We start from the raw sequence: 25,756 nt of genomic DNA, 5'->3' as shown, positions 1-25,756 counted from the left end.
CACACACACACACACACACTCTTTTGAAACGGGTATGCAAAAAACAGTATCCCTTTAACAAAAAACCCACATTCAAGGAGAAACAGGTGTGCAAAAAACAGCACCCCCCTTGGATATCACCTTCTTGGCATAAAAAAGAGAATCTGGACCCCTTTGAACATTTTACAGATAAATGAATTATGCAGAACAGAATCAAATGACATGCCCTTGGTGAAATTGTTCTGTTCCTATCTAAACTTTGAAAGCAAAAATTTCAAGCTAGGAAATAATTATGAAAAGTAAGAAAGAAGAAAGAGGTCTTTCAGGATAATTTTATAAACCCGGGCTCTTCTCCAATGAAAATATCACTGAAAGACATTCCTCCCTTGAATGAGTAGTGAGAATACAATGGGTGAGCAAAATCTATGATCCGAGATGAGAATATTGTTACTTCAAATCTCAGGGGTGCTTGAACTGGTTGTTTCGGTTTCTATTTTTTCAAGTTCTAAAATAGCATTAAATCCAAATTCATTTCCAGGAGCAAACAATAATTTGAGTTCTTCTGCCGTCTGGGTTGTGTTAATCTTCTTGTCCTTTACATTCAGATTTTCCTGGTGGATGGATGATTCTTGAAAAGTTAGTTGAGGGAATGTCACCTACCGGATATATATATATATTAATCGAATGGGCGATTAAGAGTAGTGAAAACGACTTGCCTTCTTTACATAATCAGCCATGGTTGAGCTAACTATTTCTTGTATAACGAACTTGGTAACACGCTCTTCGCCAATAACCTGTAGTAGGAAACTCTTTGGGACCTGCGTAAGTCTCCGAATCAATCATCCAACAGGAGGAATTTCATTGGAAAAAAAAATAAAATAAAATAAAAAATGGTACTTAATTGGTTTCTCCTACAGAATGTGAGAGAGCACTGAATTTAAAGTCATTCAAACACAGAGCTATTAGTAAATTAATCAAGAGGTCGGTGACATGACAAATATAGAGGCAAGGGATAAGCATCACATCCATGTCAACTCTTTGATATGTTCAAACACAATCCACTATTTCAGAGTAAAAATTGAAACAAGTATTATCTTGTACTTCATTTCTGAGTTCACAATTTCTACAGTTTTGAGTGGTTCCATTTTTATCTCACATAATTACTCTACTCAAAAGTTAAAAAACAAACTCCTTGACTTTCTTTGTGGTTACCTTTTAAAATATGATAGCACTTAGGTAAGCTGGATTGATATATACTTGAACTCGGGATTTCGAGAAACAAACACATTTCTTTTGTTCTGTTAAATGAAGGCATTGTAGTTTTCCACATTGACAACCAAGTTGTGGTTTCAAAATGTTACTACGTAAACACAAGTGGCCATTTGATTTCTACACAATGTCTAAAAGCTAATTATACTATCAAGTGAAACCATGGTTGAGATCTTCCTAGCCAGCATTTGACCCAGGAGGATACAAGTTTTTAGATGGCAAAGAAGATATGAAAGGTATACAAACGATCGGCGGCATTTATATTGACAAGAAAAAAGTGATATCAAAAGGCAGACATCTACTAGTGACGGAAACGTAACCAATAAGACGAAACGTAACCAATAAGACGAGACCTGAAGCACTTACCTTTGATGTTTTTCCTGGAGAAGCCATCATGCACATGCAAAACATAAGAAGACGCATGGTGAGATCAATCAGAAAAGCTGTTGGAGCAATTGGTAGTCTAACTAACATGGTATCAAAATTTTAGTTCTGGTGTGCAAGTTTGCATGCATTTATTATGATCTTGGATTGGTTTGTTTGCCCCCTGCCACGTGCAGGACAGAGTTGCACGTGAGAGAGGGCTTTTTGAGCTTGATATACGTTGTTGGGCCCATTCTCTTAACAGCTTAAGCATTTGGAGCAATTAGTAGTATAATAAAAATTCATCCACATCCTCTTGGATCATACACGAAGCAGAGTCAGAAATTGATGATGTAGACTAGAGAAAATTTTAAAACTGAGAATTTTTAGTATATGGGGAAACTTTCACTATGGTTATCCTTCCTATTTTGACCAGAGGATGTAAACGAAATCATCCATTGTTTAGAAAGTTCAGTTTGCCTAGTTTTTGCTGAGAAAAACCACTTTATCCACTGGGTCAAATTTATTTCCTCCTATTTCTCTGCGGAAACCTGTAATGTTCTTAGAAAATTTTAAAGTACCTATATCCTAAAAGAATATGAGAAGGCTACAAACACTATATGCAAGTTGATAATGAACATCATATTGAAGTAAAAGTCCTTTTATATTGCCACTTGAATTTTATATGGACCATTTAACATAGCAATCCAACAATACTTATTCTGCTTAAGAGCAGAAAATAAAAATGGCCAATTAGTCCAAGGCGTTTTTTTTTTTTTCTAGGCAAGAAACACACTCGCACACCCACTTTTGCTCCTATGGAGACTTGAACCCTCAACTTTCTACTTTGGAAGGCAAGGAGGTACCACTAGGCTACACAGCCCTTGGTTAATCAAGGGCGCTTGGAAGACCTGGTTGCTCTCAAGATTCGAGTCCGTGTTCTCACCACAAATTGGCTGCTCTAAGGAGCTTAAAATGCATTTTCTAATTTTTAGTTCTCAAGTCTTTGAACCAAAATAAATACTTCTAAAATATGAACCAAAAAAGTAGGTACATTTTAATTAAGAAAGTAATAGTACTTGAGAGAATAATGATTAACATATAAATTTTAATCATCCCATGGTTATAAATGGATCTAAAGGGGTGGGATGATCTATGGTTCAACTATTACCATTGACAAAAAAGAAACTGTGGATGGATTTTATATGACATTGATAAGTTATCACATCCACCAAGTTGAAAGAAAGTTGTCTACTTTTGACATACATAAAAACAACATATAGTATCCACATTATTTCCACGAAAAGTAAATAAAGAAAGCAAGCTAAGAACTTGACCAACATAAATCTATTACCTCCTTTTTCTCTGCGGAACCCTGGAATTGGTGGTGCGGTGCGAGCCAAATTTGCTAAAACCTTATCAAATACTTTTTGTGTCTCCTTCCCAGTCACGTCCACTCTTATCTGACAGTAAAACATTACGAGAACGTCTCAAAATAACAACTCATAGAAAATGTTAGGACAGAGCCAGTAACAAGAGCACACCCACCGATCAACTGAAAGTTTGCCATTTCACAGTTCCAAGTTCAACCCTATAGACTCCTCAATAGGAAAAGAATTATCTTGGGAAAAACAAACATAAACAGTCTCCAGGGCTTGTTAGTTACTTAGGATAGAGACTGTAATAAAACCATATCCAATGAATAAACTGAAAGTATACCATTTCATAGTACCAAGTTTAACGTAACCCTATGGACTCCCCACTAGGAAAAGTATTATCTTGGGTAAAACAAACATAATTAGTCTCCAGGGCTTGCTAGTTACTTCATCATTTTCTAAACCTCTAGTTCAGCCAAATTGTTAAAAGTGTCTGATTGGATATGGCATAAACTCATGTTCAAAATCTCAACACACCTAGATGTGCATGGACATAGTCATATTGTTTTTAGCCATTGTCATTAACACACATATAACACTACAGAAACTTGATACAGTCGGAGTAGTCAACAAGCCAAGAGACTCTGCTAAGCCAAGGAGAGCGTATCTGCTTCAAGATTGGGGTTATGAATCTATGATATAATTTAACACAATATTTATCAAAAAACATAGTAAAATAATGTTAAGCAAATAGATAAAAAAAGTGATAAATGATTTCTGGACTGACATATCTTCATAGGAGCTGGTAGTACTGTAGTAAAAAGAGTCAAATTGCTATTAAAATTACTTCAATACTACAGTAGATGTGACAAAATCTTAGCTGATTGCCTTAGCTCAAAGAAAACATATCACCTTGTATTGCAGATAATATCACTTATTAGGTTTTGATATCTTATTAAAACATCAAGTATCTATTCCCAAAATGTAAGAAGGAAAAGAAATGGCTTAAAAATGCTCAAAGGGAGAAAAAAGGCAAGAAGTATATGAGGCATTAAAGGGTAGACAAGTAAGAAGAGGAGATACTAGATCTGCTACACTACGATATGCAGATTGATGATGGTATGTTGGACACTCGTCCCATGATACCCCCATTCATTATTTCAGCAATTGTTAGGACAACTACAAAAGTGACCATGTAAACTTTATTCAAGAATGAGCAGCAGAAAAGGCGGTGTGCGAGATTTTGTTTCAGAACTTATTATATAATTATTAATATATTACACACATAGAAAGATAACATGCATAATATTTAATTTACAAAATTGCACGAGTGGCTGAGTCTCTTTGTCTAAAATTTGGCTGTGGCCATCATACAACAACAGGTTTCCGTGTTCCAGAGATTATAGCTTAGGCTGGCAGAAAATAAACCCGTGATCATCCAATACTTCTTTTGATGAAAAGAAATACAAAGTACAAGTCAAGCTTAGCTTGGAATCTCACCTGTATCTTGTCATCATCCTGAGACTCCACTACAATCTTGGCATCTTTCACGGTTATTGCATTGTCCTTTGGATCTGTAATTGAAGCCTCTAAACCTACAAAACCGTATGAAAAAATCACTTGATAGCTGACAACATGAAAAAAAGGCAGAAAGCACGAGACAAACTGGACATACTTATTATTTGTTACTGGAAGTTAGGATCACCTGAACCAACTGCAGATATTCTGTTGGACAAGCATCTGACACCTCTCCCAGGGGTGTTACAGGGGCTTGATAACCTGAAAATTAATCACATACCATAATGCCCTTACATGTGCACTGTATGAAGTATGAATCTGATGAAAAGAGAAGTTCCCTACTTCCATAAAGAGAATGCAAGGCTTGAAGCGAAAAATTTGATGTGGTATTGACAGGCAGAAAATTATACAGACAACTTAATCATGTAAAAAACTGAGTATAAGTCATGATTAAAGCAAGCAGTCAAACAATTAACTTATATATATATATGTAAGGAATATTATAGAAATAATTCAGTATGTTAGCTGTGTAGTCAGTCATAAGAACATGAATCAAGTATTGTTCTAGAGTAAAATGCGTGCCACACCACCACGCAACCAGCAGGCAGCTTTTTTAGAAGTTGCAACATTTCTGATTATATATTAATCTGTGTGACATCTTTTAGGCAGGCAGGTGAGTTTTTTAAGTATCATCACAGAATGTTGGTTACTGAGGTAAAACATCTGCAGTGTAGTGAAACTGGTGAAGAAAAAAGAGGAAGTCCAAGATGTGTATCATTTGAGTTAGTTCTACAGTGAAGTAAATGTGAGGGAATTTTAGCCCAGCCCAGCCCCAAAAAAAAGAAAAAATTACTAGCATTAACTCACCCAAAAAAATATTAGCCGACCCCATTAACAATTCCCGGATCCGCCCTTGTATATAAGTGAGCAAGCGAGTGCTTGTTACCCTTGCATCATGATAATACACACCTCATTTAATTCCTAGATAATATATATTTATTATTGAATCTCGTGTGTCAGTGAAGTAATGAGCATAGGGATAAGGCTGATAAGCATACTCATGTTGAGCTAGCTGGTTAAAGATCCAATAGAGAAAATGACGAGGCAATAAGCTAGCAAGAACAGGTAGAATGTAACATGAAAGCAAAGTTTACAAATAGTAGGTAGTAAAAAGAAGTGTATTAATTAATTACCAGGTGCTGCTGCCAATGCCATATAGATATTTCTTTGGTGGGCTGGTTAGAACATGAGCATGAACATGAACATGCTTGTTATGATTCTGGATGCTTCTTCTAGCAGTAAAATGCTGTAGAAATTAATTAGACCATCATCAAACAAGGAATCAGCAGGTCAAATTAAAGCATATATATGTGTGTGTATATATATAATTGGAGCATACAATACACTACCATATTACTCCATCTCAATTTTAAGTGAAGCAACCAATTAAGCACATATATTATATACAAAAAAGGAATGAATGAGTAGTGAGAATGGAAGCGTTTAGTTTCTTACGTTGGGACCTTGAATTAATAATAGTGAAGGATTTTTTACTATTGTCATCATCGACATGCTTTGGCTTTGGCTCTGGCTCTGGCTCTGCTTTCGATCTCTCTCAGTCGCAAACTTAGCTACAAGGAATGATAGGATGGATGAAAGGAACTTGTAATCCCTTCGTAATTACATCAAAGGGTTATGGGCATTATTGTAACTTTAGGAATATTGTATTAGTGGGCTTGTTTGTCCAAATCACGCCACGTTCAACCCAACCCATGGCATAAGTGAACCTGTATTTTGTAAAAGAAAGGGTGTTAACTTGTACCTTTCAGAAAAAAAGAAAAAAAACGAAAGAAAAGAAAGTGCGTGTGTATATTATTGAGGGAGAGAGAGAGAGAGAGAGTTGCTAATTGCTACTCTGATAGAAGAAGAAATTCCAACCGAAGCGGATATGGAAGTAGTAGCCGTTAAGACAATGTTCGTCCATTTGGGTTTATGCCCCAAGAAGGTACGTAGCAGCAATACCCACCTCTTTCTCTTTCTCTTTCTCTCTCTCTTTCCTTCGTTTTCCATCTAATTCTACCTACCTGTTTGCAACTAATTACAAAACTTAACTAATACCCCTATCTCATAAATTCTGCTTTCTTTGTCAAATTACCATTGTCTTCTGTCATCAATTCTCACTAAGGAATTCTCACATCCATCCAATCCTCCGTTTTCCTCTTTTTTTTTTTTTTTTTTTTGGTTCTTGTTAACTCTATTTATCTCATACAATAATCTAAATGTTAGCTCTATCTAGTATATGCAATCAAAATTTTATTATTATTTTATTAAATTCCTTCTACATGATTTTATTTTGTTGTTACAAATTGTTCATTCATTCTGGTTTCAGTCCTCGTTTAACGCCTTTCCCATTCCTTCTTTTTATTTAATTTTTGTATCTGAGAATTTCAACAACTATCCGACTTTCTTCAGCTTGAGTCCCTCTCTCCTCCTCTTTTTTTTTTAATTAATTATGATCGATTACGAATAAATGCTTCTTGAACAATCTCTGTATGTTTGCAAGTTCCGCACAAACTGATGTTGGAACAGTTCTGAAAATTAGAAGCTCATTATGCTTTTGAATGATAGAGGAGGTCAAGTAGTACTAGTAGTGGCTTCTGCATTGGACTATAGAGACTATCTTAGTATTATTTTATTGGATATTGTTCATGAAATGAGTGCTTCTAAAGTTTTCCCATAGGCCTTGTTTTATAACACTTGCTCAAGTATGATGTATGAATTACGATTTCCCCCCTTTTTTTCTTTGCAGATATTAACAAAGAGGCAAACTGTAGGTGTCCTCATTCCTACTTTTTCTTCCAAAAGAGCGTGCTTTTCCCTTCAGATGAGAGGCACTGCCAAAGATTTTCGTCAAATGTAATGGGTTTAGTCTCTTGAGCTTCTGTTTATTTATAAAGTCCAAATCTTTCTTCCGAAAATATGCTTGTGACTTCAGATTAGGTACAACAGTGCTAATCAGCTCGGGAGAACAAATATCTTCGGATGTCTTCTTAAATGCAACACCCAACATAACCTGGAAAATAAAACATTTAGTTTGTTTTCTTCTTTTCTATAATGCAGCGTCCATATTGGCTGTTCTCTTTTAAATTTTTGTGTTGCATACAGAATTCATGAGGGTCTTTATAAAAGACAAGGGAATGTGGTTTACCAGTTATTTTTCTGAATTTTCATTTTAAGTTATCTATGTTTATTGGTGATCTGAAGAAAGCCTACATAGCAATCGAACATACAAATTGGCAGTTGAACTTGAATATGGAGACATCACTGTTGTTGCTGAAAAAATAGGACTCGGGTCATTTGGTGATACTCTAAAATGCATTTACTAGGATAAAAGAGGTGTTGGGGAGCATAATTAGACCTAAACAATGTAAAGTTATTTATTTAAGTTTGATCAAAAGGTAAACCTTGATATCATTTATACAGGACAACAAAACATGGTAAACACCCATATAATAAGAAGTAACTGAGTGAAACTTACTGTTGATTATGCATAGATATGCCTATCACTGTATTCTGATTGTTTGAGTTTTCATTTAGGTGGTTAAATTGATGGATGGCTTGATTGACTGAGTGCTTAAACTTTCCAAACTGTTTAATTCCCCAGCCATTCTCTGACTATAATTCAATCCATTTCATGGCTTGTATGATAAGTGATTGTGAAGTGAGTACATTTCCTTATGATTTTAGAACTACCTTTTTATTCTACAGGGCTAGTCATAAATATTTTCATGCTGTTCGCGCTGTATCATCAGGTAGAGAAACAAATTCTTATTCTCGTCCAACTGCTGCTCTTAACTTTCTACCTACTGATTCCATTTTATATGGTTATTAGGTTTGGAAGATATTGCAGTTTCTTCCTTTACTCAATTTGAAGACTTCTCGGTTTCTACTAGTACTACCAAGGCTGATGAGCTGAAGGTATGAAAGAAAATTTATTTACAAAAAATAAAAGTTACATGTTGACCGAGAACGTATCAAAGAACAATATACATCAACATGGAAGTTGAAACTAATGATGATATGGGGATCGACTTTTGATTAGGATTACCTTTATATAACAAGATGTCCTCTGATAGATTAGATAGTAAATGTTCAACATGGTTCTGAATTGTGACCACCAACTGACACCATGACTTTTGTACAGATAACCGTAGTGGTTTCTGGTGCCAAAACTCGAGCAATTTTTGATAATGTGTTCTCTAAAATGGTTGCTGATGCTCAGCCAATTCCAGGCTTTCGAAGAGTAAAAGGAGGTAATCTTTTAGAAGACATGATATTTTGGATTTTCTGAAACTAATGATTTTCATCTTCAAGAAATCGTCAAAGTCAAAATTTTATTTTCTTGAACCAAGTATTTCTTATTTTTCTTCATATGGTTATTTAATTACACTGTATCCTTTTCCTCCTCTTGCATATTGCTTAACATGGTTCTTAATGTTTTATTGGGCATCTTTTATATCTGACCAACAACTTGGAGCTACCAGGAAAAACGCCCAATGTAAGTTTTTTGATCCTTTTTTCCACTGTTGTACCCAATATATTCACTTAGTGTAGAAATGTCAGGAAACAGTTTTACAAGTATAACTCAATCATCACTCTTGGGCACACATTGCAGACATGGTTGGTTATTGAACTTGACCAGGACCATCTGCATGATGCATAGCACAGATCAGGAAAATTGGGGAGTCAATCTTGGAACATAATTAATTTCTGAAAAAACCTTGGAATACGACCAATTCATTTTGAAACATAGCTTTTGGTTTCCATTTATTTATTTTCTGTAGAAATTTTCTCTTTGTAAAATATTCTCCTCTATATATTAACATCTTGTACAAGTATATATAGGAAAGAGGAAAGCTATACAAGGAAAAGAATAAAAAATCTTCCTACAAATCTGTTCCTAATTTAAAGCAGTCATTCTATCCTATTTCACTCCCCCTCAAGCGGGAGCATAGATGTCTCGAATGTCCAGCTTGTCAAGTGCCAAATTGAAAGTCATACTTGACACTCCCTTTGTCAAAAAATCTACAAGCTGATGTTCTGTCTTCACAAATGGAGTGCAAATTAATCCACCTATCAACTTCTCCTTGATAAAAGTGTCTATCCACTTCAACTTGTTTAGTACGGTCATGCTGAACTGGATTGTGAGCAATGCTAATGGAAGTTTTGTTATCACATAAAAGCTTAATTTGATCCCTAAAACTTCCTTTAACAAAGCCTTCAGCCACAACATCTCGCATATACCATGAGCCATGGCTCTGAATTCTGCTTCAGCACTGGATCTAGCCACATCATATAAAATGCACTTGAGTGCTCTCTGATCCAGCCTACTCCAATGTTGTTTGTGGATATGAGTATAACAAACACAACCACACACTTTGGGTGGAATGTGAAGAAGAGTTGGAATAATATGTGTTTTGGATAATATCTGAAGAGGAGTTTGAAACTGAAGGACTTTTGAAGGCATTCTATTAATGAGATATGCTGCAGCAAGGACATCATCTCCCCAGAAAGTTTTAGGAACGTTCATAGCAAAGAGTAATGACCTAGCAACCTCTAAGAGATGGCAATTCTTATGCTCTGCTACTCCATTCTGCTAGGGTGTATCAACACACGAAATTTGATGAATGATGCCATGAGCCTGAAAATTGACACTAAGCCCTATCTTAAAATTCTCCCTTCCATTATCTGATCGTATAACCTGTACTTTCATGTTAAACTGGGTCAAAACCATTTGGTGAAAGGATTGGAAGGTGGAAAAAACATAACTTTTTCTTTCAACAAATAGATCCATGAAACACGAGTGCAGTCATCAATAAAGGAAACAAACCATTTAGAACCTAAATGATTAGGAACACGGGATGGCCCCCACAAATCACTGCGAACAATTGAGAAAGACACATAATTTTTATTAAAACTTGAAGGAAAAGAAGTGCTATGCTGTTTGGCTAACACACAACTATCACAATGAAAATTAGAAACATCAATTCTGGAGAATAAAGATAGAAACAACTTATGCAAATAGCTAAATGAGGGGTGTCCTAATCTTTTGTGCCATAACCAAATCTGCTCTTCTGATGTTGACCTGCCAACTATTTGATTTGATTTTCCATTTGAAGCCCAGTTCATATCCAAGTAGCATAGACCACCTCTTTCTCTACAAAGACCAATTTTCGCTCCCGTACGAAGATCCTGAAAGACACTGAAGATGCAAGAAACTCCTTCTATTCTTTCTCTCTCTAGAATTCTTACACCTCAACCCGAAAAGATCCCTCTCCTCTTCATTCCAACTCCTATTTATAGATATTTACAAGATATTTACAAGATATTTACTGATTGCTGGATCTGGGCCTATTCCTCTGTAAGCCCTGGTCACCCTTGATGGGCTTACTCCCGTTCGGCCCATATGGCAGTGTTTTTCTATGGGCTGACCCAGCTGTTCGGACTGAATGTTGTGTTTTGCGAGTCGGACCTGGCCCATGTCATCCGGGGCCTCCTCAACTGCCCCCATAATTGCCCCTTATTTAATAAGGGGTAATTATTGATGGCGTCTCATCATGACGCTGACGGCTCGAGATAACCACGTGGGGGAGCGGACGGTCAGATCCAGAATCAATGTTCCGGGGCTCGAGGGATTTCTCGCCTTCCCGACGCTTCGGCCCTCGGGCCCCCTCGCCTTTATAATGCTCTAGAATTCCTCTTCACTTCCCTTTACCGTCTCCATCATCAGCCAAGTCTCTCTCTTTCTAGAACAGTGCTAAGCTTTTTCCGGTGAAATCCTTCGAGAGTCATTCTTCCAGCGATCTTGCAGTCCTCCGAGGTTAGTTTCGTTCTTTTTACTTTCGGCAGGCTTCCATTTTCCCTCTTTTAGATTCTTCTAGCACTTCCACCATGGTTGTAGATCTGGATGTTCTTCGTATGAGACTTAGACTTCCTGACAACATCGAAGTTAGGGTTTGCCCCCAAGACGTTAATATTACGACCGGCGCCGGCCTCCTGCCCGGCGAAGTCTTATTCACGAACCTTCAATTGAATGTTGTTAGGTTCCCTCTGCACCCTTTCTTTAGTTATGTCTTCAATAGATTGGGGATATCCCCTCTGCAGGTCAACCCCAACTTCTTTAGGATCATATCTGTTATGCTCTTATTGATGCGTGACAGAAATCTGGACCTCGACCTCATAGACCTCCTTCTGTGCTATAAGGTCAGTAAGATCCGTACTAACGAGCCCTTCTACCACCTCTACCCGTTCGAGAAGATGTCCATATGCACTGACACAATAAAATCTGAAAAGGGTTGGAGGGATAGCATAGTGGGCATTAGTGGGGCTTGGTCTTCGCCGGCTGCAGAGGATTACCCAATCCCGAGCGCCTTTGGTGTCTGCTCTGTCTCCTCCTATAAAAAATTCAAATCCCATAAACATGACTGCCCCTGTGAAACATGCGTTCCTCGTTTTTGCACTTACTTATGCCGCTCCTTGGGAATACCTTGTGATGACTTGAGCTATAGTGTTTGCAGGGATAGGAGTAACTACTTGAAGAGATACGTTCTGAACGATATTCCTTCCTGCTCAGATCTCCTCACTTCAGACAACCTCTTTGCGCTCTCATCACTCGGCTACAACATGAGCAGACTTCAGATTCCCTCTTTTGGCAGGAGGAAAAATACTCCCCCAGCCACTCCTGCTGCTGGGGCGACCTCCTCTCCAGCGTCAGCTTCTTCTTCAGCCACCATATCTGACACTGTCCCGAGCGCAGTGGCTACTAACCCTGTTGCCAGCGCCCCTGCTGCCAACCAGAACGCGCCCTCCCCAGCTACCATAGCTCCTGCTGCTGCGGGGGGCGGTCGGGACAAAGAACGAGGCAAAAGGCCTCATCCTGACAGTGAAATCGATCCTGAGGAGGAGCCTCTCATTAGAAGGACCCGGGTCTCTGGGCCGGGTACTCTCTTGCACCGAGCGATCAGAGCTCCTTCTCCCTCTGGGCCTCCCGCAGCTGGTGGCTCTGCTTCTGCTTCAGGCCCCCCTTCTATCCCCAGCTTACCGCCATGGGCCCCTCGGTACACCCGAACGGATGGGACGTTCGTGAAACCGAACGAGACCATGCTGAAGGATGGCCAGACCGCTATGGCCTACTACAGGAGCATGTGGACTCCGAAGGACCTTGAGGCGGCAAAGGGCCTTTCCCAGAAGGACGTGTTCAGTCGCTTTCCCCAATCTGCTATGGAGGTGACTTTTATTTTCTAACTCATGAATTCTCTCATATTACTTGGTCCTGCCTTCGCCCGTTCTGACTATTGGTTTAACCGTTTTTAATGTGCACCTATGCAGACATTGTTCGGGATGATGGCCATGCAGAAGCAGGTGGAGATGGGGAACGCCAGGGCCCGAAAGTATTCTGACAGCCTGGAGGTGGCTAATAAAGAAAACGACCTCCTTGCCATGAAGAATACCGAGGTGCTGGTTCGGCTTGACAAAGCCGAGCAAGAGAGAGATGTCCTGAAGAAGGAGAATGATTCCCTTCAGGATGAGAAGGACGCCCTCCAGCTTGAGAAGAGCGTCTGGCAGACTGAGCGGGAATCAATTAGAGAAGAGAAGGCAGAACTCCAGCGCCTTCTAGCTGATGAACAGTCTGCTCGGATGGCTTTTGAAAAAAGAGCTCTCGACGAGCGTACCGCTCTGATCGACGCGATCAGCAGAGTGGGTGGTGGGATGCTGGCCCTTCACGCTCGGTTCTCCAGGGTCGGTGCTCTTCGGTATGCTCAAGGATTCCGGGAAGGTTTCGCCGACCGGGTTCCGGATGAGGGACAGACCAGCTCCACTCCGGATGAGGTAGACAAGGATCTGGGGATCGAACCTCTGGGGGTCTATGTCGACCCAGAACCCACCGAAGCGGAACGTATATTTGATGAGTGCCAGGACATCGCATCCTCAAGGATCATCACAGCTCCTCCTACTGCTCTGCCACTGACCGCTCCCCAATCGTCAACCGTGGCTCCTTCTATAGCCACTGTTGACGCTGAACCCCAGCCGAACGATTCAGTCATTCACCTGGATTCCCCACCTCATGAGGGTGAGGCGGCTGATGGGGCCGAGGAGGCGAGTCGGCAAGACCAGGATGCTGTTGGTACTGAGGCGTCTAGCTAGGGCTCCTTCGAATTCTTCTAGTTCATATCTTCTTGTAATGATGGACATCTCTCTTTTGTAAACTCAATGTTCAATATTAATGAAATGACAGAACTCTTTTTCCCTATGTGTTGTGCTCTATTCAACTTATCTTCAGTACATACATATCTTTTCTCTCTTTTTCTTTTTATATTAGCTTCGCCGTGTGTTTGTACGGCAGGTGCCTGGCGCTCGGCTAGAATGCCACTTGCCACTTGGCTTTAAATTTTTAGCAAGTGTCTGGCGTTCGGCTTGTAGTGCCAGCTGCCACTTATCTTGCTTAAGTGCCTGGCGCTCGGCTAGAATGCCACTTGCCACTTGGCTTTAGATTTTTAGCAAGTGTCTGGCGTTCGGCTTATAGTGCCAGCTGCCACTTATCTTGCTTAAGTGCCTGGCGCTCGGCTAGAATGCCACTTGCCACTTGGCTTTAAATTTTTAGCAAGTGTCTGGCGTTCGGCTTATAGTGCCAGCTGCCACTTATCTTGCTTAAGTGCCTGGCGCTCGGCTAGAATGCCACTTGCCACTTGGCTTTAAATTTTTAGCAAGTGTCTGGCGTTCGGCTTATAGTGCCAGCTGCCACTTATCTTGCTTAAGTGCCTGGCGCTCGGCTAGAATGCCACTTGCCACTTGGCTTTAGATTTTTAGCAAGTGTCTGGCGTTCGGCTTATAGTGCCAGCTGCCACTTATCTTGCTTAAGTGCCTGGCGCTCGGCTAGAATGCCACTTGCCACTTGGCTTTAAATTTTTAGCAAGTGTCTGGCGTTCGGCTTATAGTGCCAGCTGCCACTTATCTTGCTTAAGTGCCTGGCGCTCGGCTAGAATGCCACTTGCCACTTGGCTTTAAATTTTTATAGTAGACCGTTGGAAAAGAAAATTCTTTTTTTGTAAATTCCAGTAACTTGCTCATTCATACGTATTTGATTGACAACAAATAACATCCAATTAAAGCCAGAACTTAGCTTCTATTGGTAGTACCTCTTCTGAGACGTGGCGTTCCAGGGCTTGCTGACCAACCTTCCCGCCATGGTTTCCAACGTATATGCCCCCTTGCCAATGACTTCCGCAATTCTGTATGGGCCTTCCCAGGGTGGCATCATTTTTTTGACCATCCCCACCTTTCTTTTCAGAACCAGATCGCCAGGGGCAAAATCTCTGTGTTTTACTCTCTTGTTGTGACTATTCGCCAGCACTTGCTGATACGATGCTAGCCTTATAGCCGCTGCGTCTCTCCTTTCGTCTATCATGTCGAGGTTCAATCTTAACATCTTGTCGTTCTGATCCCGACTCCATGCTAAGCTTCTGATAGTGGGGACTAAATGCTCAACCGGTATAACTGCTTCGGTACCATACGCCATTGCGAACGGGCTCTCCCCAGTCGGCCGCCTTGGGGTGGTTCTGTAAGCCCATAGAACGTTCGGGAGTTCATCCAACCACTTCCCCTTATGATCTTCCAGCTTCTTCTTAATGCAGGCGAAAATGGTTCTGTTTGTGATTTCTGCTTGTCCGTTGGCCTGAGGATGACTTACTGCAGCCAACTTCTGGTTGATTCCATACTCCTCCAGCAGCTTTCTTACTTGCCTGCTGTCGAGGTTTGTGCCATTGTCCATGACTATTGTTCTGGGAACACCGAAGCGGCAGATAATGTTGTTCCAGATAAATCGTCTCACCTGAGTCTGAGTCACGCTAGGATACGGTTCTGCCTCCACCCATTTAGTGAAATAATCCGTGGCCAGTAACACATACTTGTTCTGAGCTCTTGCAGTTGGCAGAGGACCGACCACATCCATCCCCCATTGCGCGAAAGGCCACGGCGAGGCCATTACGTGCAATTCCTCAGGTGGTTGGTGGATCATTGGTCCATATCGTTGGCACTTATCGCACCTTCGAGAGAACTCCTCCGCATCTCTTGACATGTTTGGCCAGAAATACCCTTGTGTCATTGCTTTATGCGCTAACGATCTTCCCCCAGAATGATTGCCACACACACCCTCATGAATAGCTCGCAATACCTGCTGCGACTCCGCGGGGGTGACACATTTCAAGTACGGGCCAGAATAGGACCTTCTGTACAGCTGGTTCCGCACGATGGCGTACTTGGCAGCATTCTTTTTGAGTTTCCTAGCGTCATCCCTTTGCATAGGCAAAACGCCATCTCGAATATAGGTAATGATTGGGTCAATCCAACTCGGTTCATACGGTATGACGTTGACTTGCCAAGGGTCCGAGTCCATCGGTTCTTCGAAAATGGACGGCTGGGTCACTATTCCTACTGGAATCACCCTCGCCAATGTTTCACCGCAACTCGAAGCACTGCATGCTAAATGGTCTGCATCTGCATTCTGTTCCCTCGGCAACTGTATGAATTCAATCTTTGCAAAGTCCTTGGCTCTACGCAGAACGGCAGAACGATATGCCCCCATCATGTCATCCTTGGTTGCGTACTCACCATTTACCTGCCGAACAATCAGCTGCGAGTCACTATACACTGTCAAACTTTTGATCTGTAGCTCTCTGGCCAACTTTAATCCATTTAGCAACGCCTCGTATTCCGCTTCATTATTGGTGGCTCGGAACTCAAGTCTGAGTGCTTGGCTCAAGGAAGTACCCTCTGGGGTTTGCAGTTTGATCCCAATCCCAGCCCCCATCTGGTTAGAGGAGCCATCCACAAAAAGTTTCCAAGAGCCGCTTCTAAGGTCCTCTTCCGTATCTTCGGCATCACATTCTAGTAGGAAATCGGCCACCGCTTGCCCTTTAATAGCTGTTCTCGGCTCGTACGTTATGTCAAATGAACTCAACTCTATGGCCCACTTTGTCATTCTGCCCGAGAGCTCTGGCTTGTGCATGAGCGTTCTGATTGGGAAAGTTGTTAGAACAGCTATGGGGTGGGATTCGAAATAATGCCTCAACTTTCTTTTTGCATTTACAAGTGCAAGTACCACCCGTTCGGCCTTTGAGTATCTTTTTTCTGCCTCCATCAATGTTTTGCTTACATAAAATACCGGGTATTGCACCCCTTCCTTGCAACGAATCAGAACGGCACTCGTCGCGACACCAGATACTCCAAGATATAGAAATAACTTTTCTTCCGGTTCTGGGGCTGACAGGACTGGTGGATTCTGCATATATTGCTTCAAATGAGTCAATGCCTGTCGTTGCTCATCCCCCCAGACCTGCCTTCCATGGCTCCGAATCGTGTCAAAGAATGGTTTGCAGTGGTCTGACAATTTTGAAATAAATCGACTTAATGCAGCTATTCGTCCTGTTAGGGCTTGCACCTCTCTGATCGTCTTTGGCTCGGCATTCTTAATCAAAGCCTCTGCTTGAGCGGGGCTAACTTCGATGCCCCTGCGGTTGACCACGTGTCCCAGAAACTGCCCGGAACTCACACCGAACGAGCACTTGGTCGGATTGAGCCTCATCCCATATCGCTTTAGTACATCAAATACCTCTTGCAGATGCTTCAGATGATCATCCTTTTTCCTACTCTTTACCACCATATCATCAATATAGGCTTCGACAGTCTTACCCATTTGATTCTTAAAAACTTTGCTAACAAGTCGTTGATAAGTTGCTCCCGCATTCTTTAGTCCAAAAGGCATAACTTTGTAGCAGTATGTTCCTCGCTCGGTGACAAAAGAAGTTTTTTCTTCATCTGCGGGGTCCATAGGAATCTGATTATAACCTGAATATGCGTCCAGAAAGGTTAAACGCTCATACCCAGTGGTGGCATCCACCATTTGATCAATCTTAGGCAACGGGAAGCTGTCCTTCGGACAGGCTTTGTTCAAATTGGTGAAATCAATGCATACTCGCCATTTCCCATTTTTCTTCTGCACCACAACGACGTTGGACAACCACTCAGGGTAGTGCACCTCTCTGATAAATCCCGCATCAAGCAGCCTATCGACTTCTTCCGCTATGATCTGATTACGTTCTGGAGCAAATCTTCGCTGCTTCTGTTTCACTGGTTTGAAATTGGGATTGACATTCAGGGAATGACAGGATACGGAAGGACTAATTCCAGGCATGTCTAGGTGACTCCATGCAAATACGTCGACATTGTGGGACAAGAAATCCACTAGCTCTTGCTGCTTTTCTCTGGTCAGTCTTATACCTACTCTGGTAGTTCGTTCTGGCCTGGACTGATCGATCTGCACATCCAGAAGGGGCTCCTCGGTCAAGTCGGCTGACTCCTCCACCCTATTCTGCTCGAGTGGAGGTTCCTGTAATTGCTATCTGGGGCTTGTCGAACGGACGGACGCCTTTCCTTTCCCAGCATGCTTTAGTGTGACGGAATAACACTCTTTGGCTGCGACCTGATCCCCCCGAATGTCTATTACTTTATCTCCATCGGGCCCGAGGCACCTCATGACCTGATGCAGAGTTGAGGGTACACCTCGGACTCTGTGAATCCATCCTCTTCCCATCAGGAGATTATACGAGGGGTGAATTTCCACAACCACAAAAGTTTCCATAAGAGCTCGTTCTGCAGCTTGAACTTCTACTTCCACCATCCCGACGGGTTCCACCCTCTTCCCATCGAACCCTAATAAGGGATTTCCGGTGGGCTTGAGCCTTTCTGGTTTAATGTCGAGCCTGTCAAATGTGTCCCTCGGCATAACATTCGCACTGCTCCCAGGATCGATCAGAACTCTGCGCACCAAGCAATCTGCCACTGTCAAACTGACTACCAACGGGTCGTCATGAGGCAGTTGAACACGCTGCAGGTCTGTCCAGTCGAACTTTATCTGCATTGACGGGCTCTGCTGGTGTAGAGTGGTCACATTGCCGACCCTTTTCTTCATCTGCGCCTGCCGCAGGCGCACCCGTAGCAGCTCATCTGACTCTTCACTAGGCTCGGGTCGACCATGGATAGCATTGATTATACGAACTGGTTGCGAATTGTGGGAGCTTTGTTTATGACTCCTTTTTATTTGTTCCACTGGTCGATTCTGCTCCATCGCCGAGCCTTGAACATAACTCGCAAACTCCCCTCTAGCTATCAACATCTCCACTTGCCTCCTCAGGTTCCTGCATTCGTTAGTCTGATGTCCGAAATCAGAATGAAAAGCACAATGTTTAGTTTGATCCCTCTGTTCGAGGGGTTGTCTAATTGGCAGTGGTGGATGAAACTTGTCCTTGTTCTCCTGATACAGCCTCGCCAGAGTGACCTTCAGCGGAGTAATCAACTCTTCCTCCCTGGACCTTTTTTCGGCCTTCCAAGTGGTCTGACGTTGCGGCTGAGCCTGCTTCTGCCTGATCTTTGCCTTGGACTTTTCCTCGGTCGACACAAGCGACGTTGTCCGAGCATTAGCTGCCTCCTCTTCTTCGAGGCGCACAAAGCCATCGGCTCTCTCATTGAGTTCATCCATGGTAGCCGGCGTATTCACTACCAGACTGGTGTGAAACGGAGTTCCGCGTGTCATGGCTAACTTGAAGGCTTGAACTGCCGTAGAAGGGTGGCATTCGATCACCATACTCTTAGTGAGATTAAACCTGGTAAGAAAGGCCTGGAGACGTTCATCCTTGTGCTGCCGCATCGTGAACAGGCTCGAGATGTCCTTCGGCGGGCGTTTGTTTCCATAGTACTGGCTTATGAACCGATCGCACAGGTCCCTGAAACTGCCAATGGAGCTCCTAGGCAAGTTTTTGAACCAGCTGAGCGCCGGTCCGGCCAGGCTTGTAGGGAAACATTTGCACATTAAAGAGTCGTTTTCCGTATTCAGGGCCATTTTCAACTGGATATGATACACATGATCGATCGGATCGGTCGTTCCGTCAAACAGAATAAAGACTGGCATAGCAAACTTCCTTGGATGCGGCGCATTCAAGATCTCGTCGGTGAATGGTGAATCCACCGTCCGGGCTGCGGATCGAAGAGCTTCATTCTCCCTCTGGAGTCCAGCGGTAGCTCTGTGAGTTACGGTTCTGCCCTCCGAACCGTGATGAGTGACAGTAACCATGGAGGGCCGGTAAGACGGATCGAACGACCGTTCCTCTCGACGGCGATCAACCTCCATCACTTCCTCTCGGTCAAACCTTTCCCGCTGCGGATCAACGTGAGTCGATCCTTCGTGATCTTCAACTCGACGAACATTTGGCGGCAAATTGTCGATCATCCTTTCATCACGGTGGTGAGCTGACTGATTGTTCTCGTTCTGATCGCCTTGATGCGCGATATTGGATTGAACACCTCCTTCTCCGACCGGAGGTGGATGCGAGACCGCAGGTATTTGCCGATGTTGCAGTCCAGCTTTCAATTCTGCATTTTCTTTTCTGAGAGCTTCAATCAAGTTCATCAACTCTTCAAGCTTTGTTTGCTGGACAGCTTCCATCGGATTGGAGCTTTCACCTATCATTATTCCCGAACGGAGTAAAGGCATTAATCTCAAGCTCGCGAGTAGATCTGAGCTTCGTGAGTAGGAATTTTTTAGATCTGGCTTCTAATCCTCCGAATTATGCTCACTGTTTACGAGATCTGAATTGTCTGAACTCTAAATCCGTCAGATCCTGCCACAATCAAACAACTCGTAGATCTGAAGTCACTCCAAAGCTTGAAGAATTGTAATTCCTCCAGAGCAGGTCACAATCGCTCAGCTCTGGATTCAAATCCCAAAGATCGAGTCTCGATCAACCGAATTGGTTTGAATCCATTCGATACTCCTCATTGATCAACCAAACTTCCATGCGATTCCCACAGACGGCGCCAATTGAAGATGCAAGAAACTCCTTCTATTCTTTCTCTCTCTAGAATTCTTACACCTCAACCCGAAAAGACCCCTCTCCTCTTCATTCCAACTCCTATTTATAGATATTTACAAGATATTTACAAGATATTTACTGATTGCTGGATCTGGGCCTATTCCTCTGTAAGCCCTGGTCACCCTTGATGGGCTTACTCCCGTTCGGCCCATATGACAGTGTCTTTCTATGGGCTGACCCAGCTGTTCGGACTGAATGTTGTGTTTTGCGAGTCGGACCTGGCCCATGTCATCCGGGGCCTCCTCAGACACAATGAGTATCAAAGAATGTTACGGAACATTTAAGAGACTTAGTAATCTGACTAATGGACAATAGGTTATCAGATAAACATGGAACATGTAAGACACTAGAAAGAGACATGGAAGTCATTGGAATGGAACCTTTCCCGGACACAATAGAAGTAGATCCATTTGCTGTTTTAACACTTTTTGTACTAGGATGACAGCTATAAGAAGAAAAAAATCTAGATTCATGTGTCAGTAGTACCTGAATCAATAATCCAAGACGACTCAATACGACCAGCAGTGTTCAAGGCTAATCCAAAGTTACCTGTATTGGCCGAGTTACAGGAAGCCTCTTTTGAGGATAGCTTCTGAGCATACTCTTTCATCATTTTATCTACCTGGACTTGAGAATATTGTCGCTGGGCTGCAAAAGAAGATTGTGCATCAGATTGCGCATCAAAGGTTGTATGATGTGCTCTAGAATTTGAGTTGTTCCCCTTGTTTCCACCTTTCTTACAGAACTAGTCTGGATAACCTTTCAGCTTAAAACAAGTCTCTCGAGTATGTCCAGCCTTATTACAGTGTGTACAGAACAAAGACTCTTTGTTCTCAGGTTTCCTCGAGCGAGAGGTAACCATTGCAGTTGGAGTTTGCACAGTAGCCAAGGCTGAACTCTCCTGTGGACACCCGTACGCATGGTGGCCTGCCGGAACTCCTCACGTCGAACATAGGCATATGCACCGTGAAGATTGGGAATTATCATGCCTTGAAACCTGTACTCTGATTTGATCAAACCTTGGGTCGAGGCCGGCTAGGAAATCGTAGGTCCTTTCATTCTCAATTCTCTTCTTTAGCTTTGTTGTATCCCCAACACACTCCATATCACACGGATGGAGAAAATCCAGCTCCTGCCAAATGGCCTGCAAAGCAGAAAAATAGCTAGCCAATGTCTTCCCCTGCTGTCGAGTCTCATTTGCCCTGCGCCTCAGTTCATAAATATGAGAATCAGAACTACCATCAAAATAGGTTTGAGCCACAGCTTCTCAAATAGCATGAGTTGTGGGAAGTTGAAGAAAACTGGTGCTAATATCAGGAGCCATTGAGTTAAGAAGCCATGACATCAACATGGCATTCTCCTCCAACGAAGTAGAGAAGGAAGGTTCAGTATCTGCCGGCTATTTCTTCACTCCTGTCAAGTACTCCAACTTTCCCTTTCCTGTGATGTACTACTTCACAAACTGGGACCATACAGAATAATTTGTCCCATTAAGTTTGTAAGAAGTCATCTGCACATTCATGTTATCAAGTTGATTTGTCACAATCGAAGGAATGGGCGGTGCTGTACTAGAATCAGAAGATATAGAGGTAACGACATACATGTTTCGACCTCTATGGTGTTTATAATCAAGGCTTTAGGGTGTTGTCCAAAAGACAATTGCACACCAAGAGAACACGAATAGGAGGACAAGGAGAATAGGTCAGCGGTAATCGCTCAGACCCGTGAAACTTTTCTCTCTTTCTCACACTATTGCTCTGATACCATGTAGAAATTGTCTCTCTGTAAAATATTCTCCTCTATATATTAACATCTTGTAGAAGTATATATAGGAAAGAGGGAAAGCTATACAAGGAAAAGAATAAAAAATCTTCCTACAAATCTGTTCCTAATTTAAAGCAATCAATCTATCCTATTTTACTGCAACCAATATGTCCTGCAATCTTGTCCTAATTTACAATAGTTTGAAATTAATCAAATCCCTAAAATCAAGGGAAAAATATATATATCTACCAACATTTTCTTCCGTTATACTGGTTTGGTTTAGAACTAATGTTATCATGGTTAAGCTGCACGCATGCGCACACACACAGAGTGAGAGAGAGAGGTTAACTATTTACACAAAATAAATAAATAGACAAAATGCTTTGAAAGTGGTTGGAACAATTTTGCTTTATGGATTGTGCTGGCAGATACCCAGAGACGTTCTTTTGGAAGTTCTTGGACCTTCCAAAGTTTACAAACAAGTGATCAAGAAAGTAATCAACTCTACTGTAGCTGAATATGTAGAAAAGGTAATGTTAGTACTTATCTCTTCCTCATTTCAGCCCAGCCCCATAATAAGGTTAATTTCGGAAAATGCTTCTGTTTATTTTGTGTGTTAACATCATTATGCCATATTGTCAGTTGGAAATAATAAGTGATTTGTTTTGAATGGTTTGGATTTCATACATTTTATGGCTATTAACATCAGCCAGGGTTTTAAATTTAAAAAGTAGTTCAAATTTAACATTTATTTTTTATTTGATTGTTTCCAAATCTTGTCAAATGAGATTGTTTCCTAATTCAAGTATTCGATTACATTTTAAAATTTTAGAATGTTTTTTTAGTTTAGAAGAATATCTAACTTTGGCATGTCAAAATAGGAATCATGAATTGAATGTTAAGGAACAATCATCATACCGGATGTTCAGATCATAAAATGGTTTATAAACGGGCGATTAAATCTAATATCATGTTGCATATTTGGATAATAGTTTACTTGCGCGTATGTTTGGCTGCAGAAAAGCCGACCCCAAGTAGTTGGGAAAAAGGCTTGGTTGTTGTTTTTGTTGTATGTTCGGCTCCAGAAGTTGTTGACATAGTATGATCTTTATCTTGCATATTATTAATCTTTATCTTTTTCATTTTAGCACTTTGTTAAGTCATAAGAAATTAACTTCTTCATACTATAAAATCATTCGTTTGTGAGTGACAGGATTTTAACTTAAGAGAAACATTTGGGTTCACATTTCATTTGATTTCCAACCACTTTATAAACTTGGATGATTTTGCAATTTTCCTGTAGGGAATTCCCATATTTCGACAGTATGGATCTTTAAATCTTGCATTGTAGAACTGCATTTTTTAATATTAGGTATTAGTGGGTTACTATCAGCTGATCAATTAGGATCTACATTCATTTGAGTGAGTAGTATTAGCTCCTGATGGGGTTCTGGTGACTATGGAATGTAGTAGTTTCTAACAGATAGCATCATTGAATATTTGATTTTTTTACTACAGTCCACATGCTCTTGTAATTAAAAGCGCCATCTAACTCCAGATATGTGTGCGCCATAAATTTTCTGTCTTACTTTGTTTCCGTTGGGTGTTAAAGGAAAACCACATTTGCAAAATGTTTATGTCATAGTCTCACACTGACATGTGATTAACAGCATGAGATGAATTAGTCTACTTTTACCCAATTGTCCTCCAGAAAAATGGAAGTGGCTTTTCTTTTCTCTTATTTATTTTTTTTCCTTTTATTTTTGGGGTTGCTGACTTATAATTAGCAGAAATTTGGCTTATAAGCATCCCTCTTTCCAGTTTCTCCTTCTTTGTTGCAACATATGGAGTCTAAATTCTCATCTTGATTTTGTGTTTTTTTGGCCGAAATATTACAGGAAGGTATAACAGTGGGTAAAGACTTGAGAGTTGGGCAGAGCTTTGAAGATCTTGAAGCCATGTTTGAACCTGGCAATGAATTCAGCTTTGATGCAGTTGTTCGACGTCAATAATTAAACTGAAGAAAACAATGTGGACTTTGATCATCCATTAAATTCTGTAGTTTCTAGCTTAGTTTTTTTAATTTTTTGCCCCAAGAAATGGTGAATTCCTTAATAGACCAGTTATGATGTGTGCAAAGATTTGGTTTTGACATCCATATTGTGGTTTTGGGAAGCTCTTGCAGTATAAAGATTCACAGGGCGACGAAGGGTTGAGGCAGGGAGTTGAATAGAAGAAGACTTGTTAGCATATAGTGGCAGTACCCCGGCAAAAGAGGCACAAAGAATGATTTAATTAATGTGCTCAAAAAGTAGAATTGGGATACACATGACATGATTTGGTCTTAAATGGTATGTTGTAGACTGTTGTAACGCCACAATTTAATTTAATTTAATATAATTTAGAGTGGAGTTGGTCTACACATACATTCACACACTTTCATGTTTTTATTCGACTGATCCATTCGATCTCTACTTCTTCATCTGCTTGCTGGGCTGGGAGTTTCAATTTCTTACTTGGAATAAAAGACCAAATATGGAAGCAATTATACTGCGGTATATTATATTGTACCATTGACAAATATATATATATACTTTGCAAGAATGATTCATGTAATGTGCTGAAAAAGTATATGCTAGGAGGGTGTTTGGGCTACATAGTTGTATTAAAGAGTGTATAATGGACAATTATTATTTTTTAAAAAAAGAAAAAAGAAAAAAAGTTGGTACAGGAGTTATATATGTCATCGTATAATACTTATCAGCAGCACCTGGGCAGACAAAATACATCTATTATTTGTTGATGGTTTTCCATGCCTCATTTTTCACCATTTCTTTCCTCTTCGTACTTGAAAACTTCACTATTTTTTTGAGTTATAAAATCAATTTTGTCAAAAAACAAAAAATACATAGTTTATTCATTTGTCTGAATAAAATTTTTATGTAACTAACAAAGTTAAGATTTAATATAATTTGATACATTTCTTATTTAATTTTGGTTTTCTTTTGTTTTTGGAAATATTATTGTGATTGTGTTTGAATTACATAATGGGGGAGAGCCGTTGGTGGACTTGGCATTATATGTTTTTCTATTACCTGTATTTGTATTTTAAAGCATGCTTAATTACTAGGCCACATATAACTTCAAAGGCCAATGCTTGACCGAGCAACGTTTTAGTGTCTGCAAATACCCAAGATTTAATCTTTTAGGCACATGGATTAGGTCTCCCAGTTCTTGATTCTTTAGTTATGAAGTAGCTGGTATAAAGGTTCAGATCTTCAAAACCACACTTTGGTGAATGCTGCTAAAGGAGGGAGTGTCAAACTTTTGCCCAGTCAACATTTTTTATTATTAAAAAAAAAAAAAAAAAAATCTTTAACAATTCTTAGATTATACCACATTTTAAGAGGCTTATGTAATATAATTTTGAATTAACTGGCAAAAATTTCTGGTTTCTGGGATGGCTTCTTAGACTTGAACAGGTTTGATGGAAGCATGGACCGG

General features: G+C 40.9%; 3 protein-coding genes across 4 annotated transcripts; 2 read left to right on the top strand and 1 right to left on the bottom strand.

The window, feature by feature from the left end:
- Positions 1–53: 53 nt before the first annotated feature.
- Positions 54–6,159, bottom strand: LOC132275469 (uncharacterized). The gene is made up of 8 exons (XM_059776973.1): positions 6,021–6,159; positions 5,699–5,811; positions 4,693–4,766; positions 4,488–4,582; positions 2,966–3,074; positions 1,615–1,628; positions 696–797; positions 54–590 (listed from the first exon to the last, which is right to left on the bottom strand). Exons 1-8 carry the CDS (start codon positions 6,075–6,077, stop codon positions 432–434), a joined length of 723 nt encoding a protein of 240 aa, XP_059632956.1. The 5' UTR covers positions 6,078–6,159; the 3' UTR covers positions 54–431.
- Positions 6,160–6,309: 150 nt separating this feature from the next.
- Positions 6,310–24,672, top strand: LOC132275470 (uncharacterized). 2 transcript variants are annotated; one of them, XM_059776974.1, is made up of 8 exons: positions 6,312–6,510; positions 7,315–7,421; positions 8,274–8,317; positions 8,398–8,483; positions 8,710–8,818; positions 9,050–9,063; positions 22,681–22,782; positions 24,151–24,672. In XM_059776974.1, the coding sequence occupies exons 1-8, from the start codon at positions 6,454–6,456 to the stop codon at positions 24,262–24,264; spliced, it is 633 nt and encodes a 210-aa protein (XP_059632957.1). In that variant the 5' UTR covers positions 6,312–6,453; the 3' UTR covers positions 24,265–24,672. The 2 variants fall into 2 exon arrangements, with proteins under 2 accessions (XP_059632958.1, XP_059632957.1); XM_059776975.1 differs by lacking the exon at positions 22,681–22,782 and having other exon boundaries at positions 6,310–6,510.
- Positions 9,073–13,928, top strand: LOC132275467 (uncharacterized). The gene is made up of 2 exons (XM_059776971.1): positions 9,073–12,791; positions 12,894–13,928. Exons 1-2 carry the CDS (start codon positions 11,457–11,459, stop codon positions 13,707–13,709), a joined length of 2,151 nt encoding a protein of 716 aa, XP_059632954.1. The 5' UTR covers positions 9,073–11,456; the 3' UTR covers positions 13,710–13,928.
- Positions 24,673–25,756: the final 1,084 nt, after the last annotated feature.

The sequence above is a fragment of the Cornus florida genome, unplaced genomic scaffold (genome assembly GCF_030987335.1).
Source record: "Cornus florida cultivar Cherokee Brave unplaced genomic scaffold, ASM3098733v1 CherokeeBrave_3.0.0_Hap2_Chr09, whole genome shotgun sequence".
Taxonomy (NCBI): domain Eukaryota; kingdom Viridiplantae; phylum Streptophyta; class Magnoliopsida; order Cornales; family Cornaceae; genus Cornus; species Cornus florida.
Note: the sequence above shows the minus strand (reverse complement) of the source record. Positions and strands in the feature narration are given on the sequence as shown.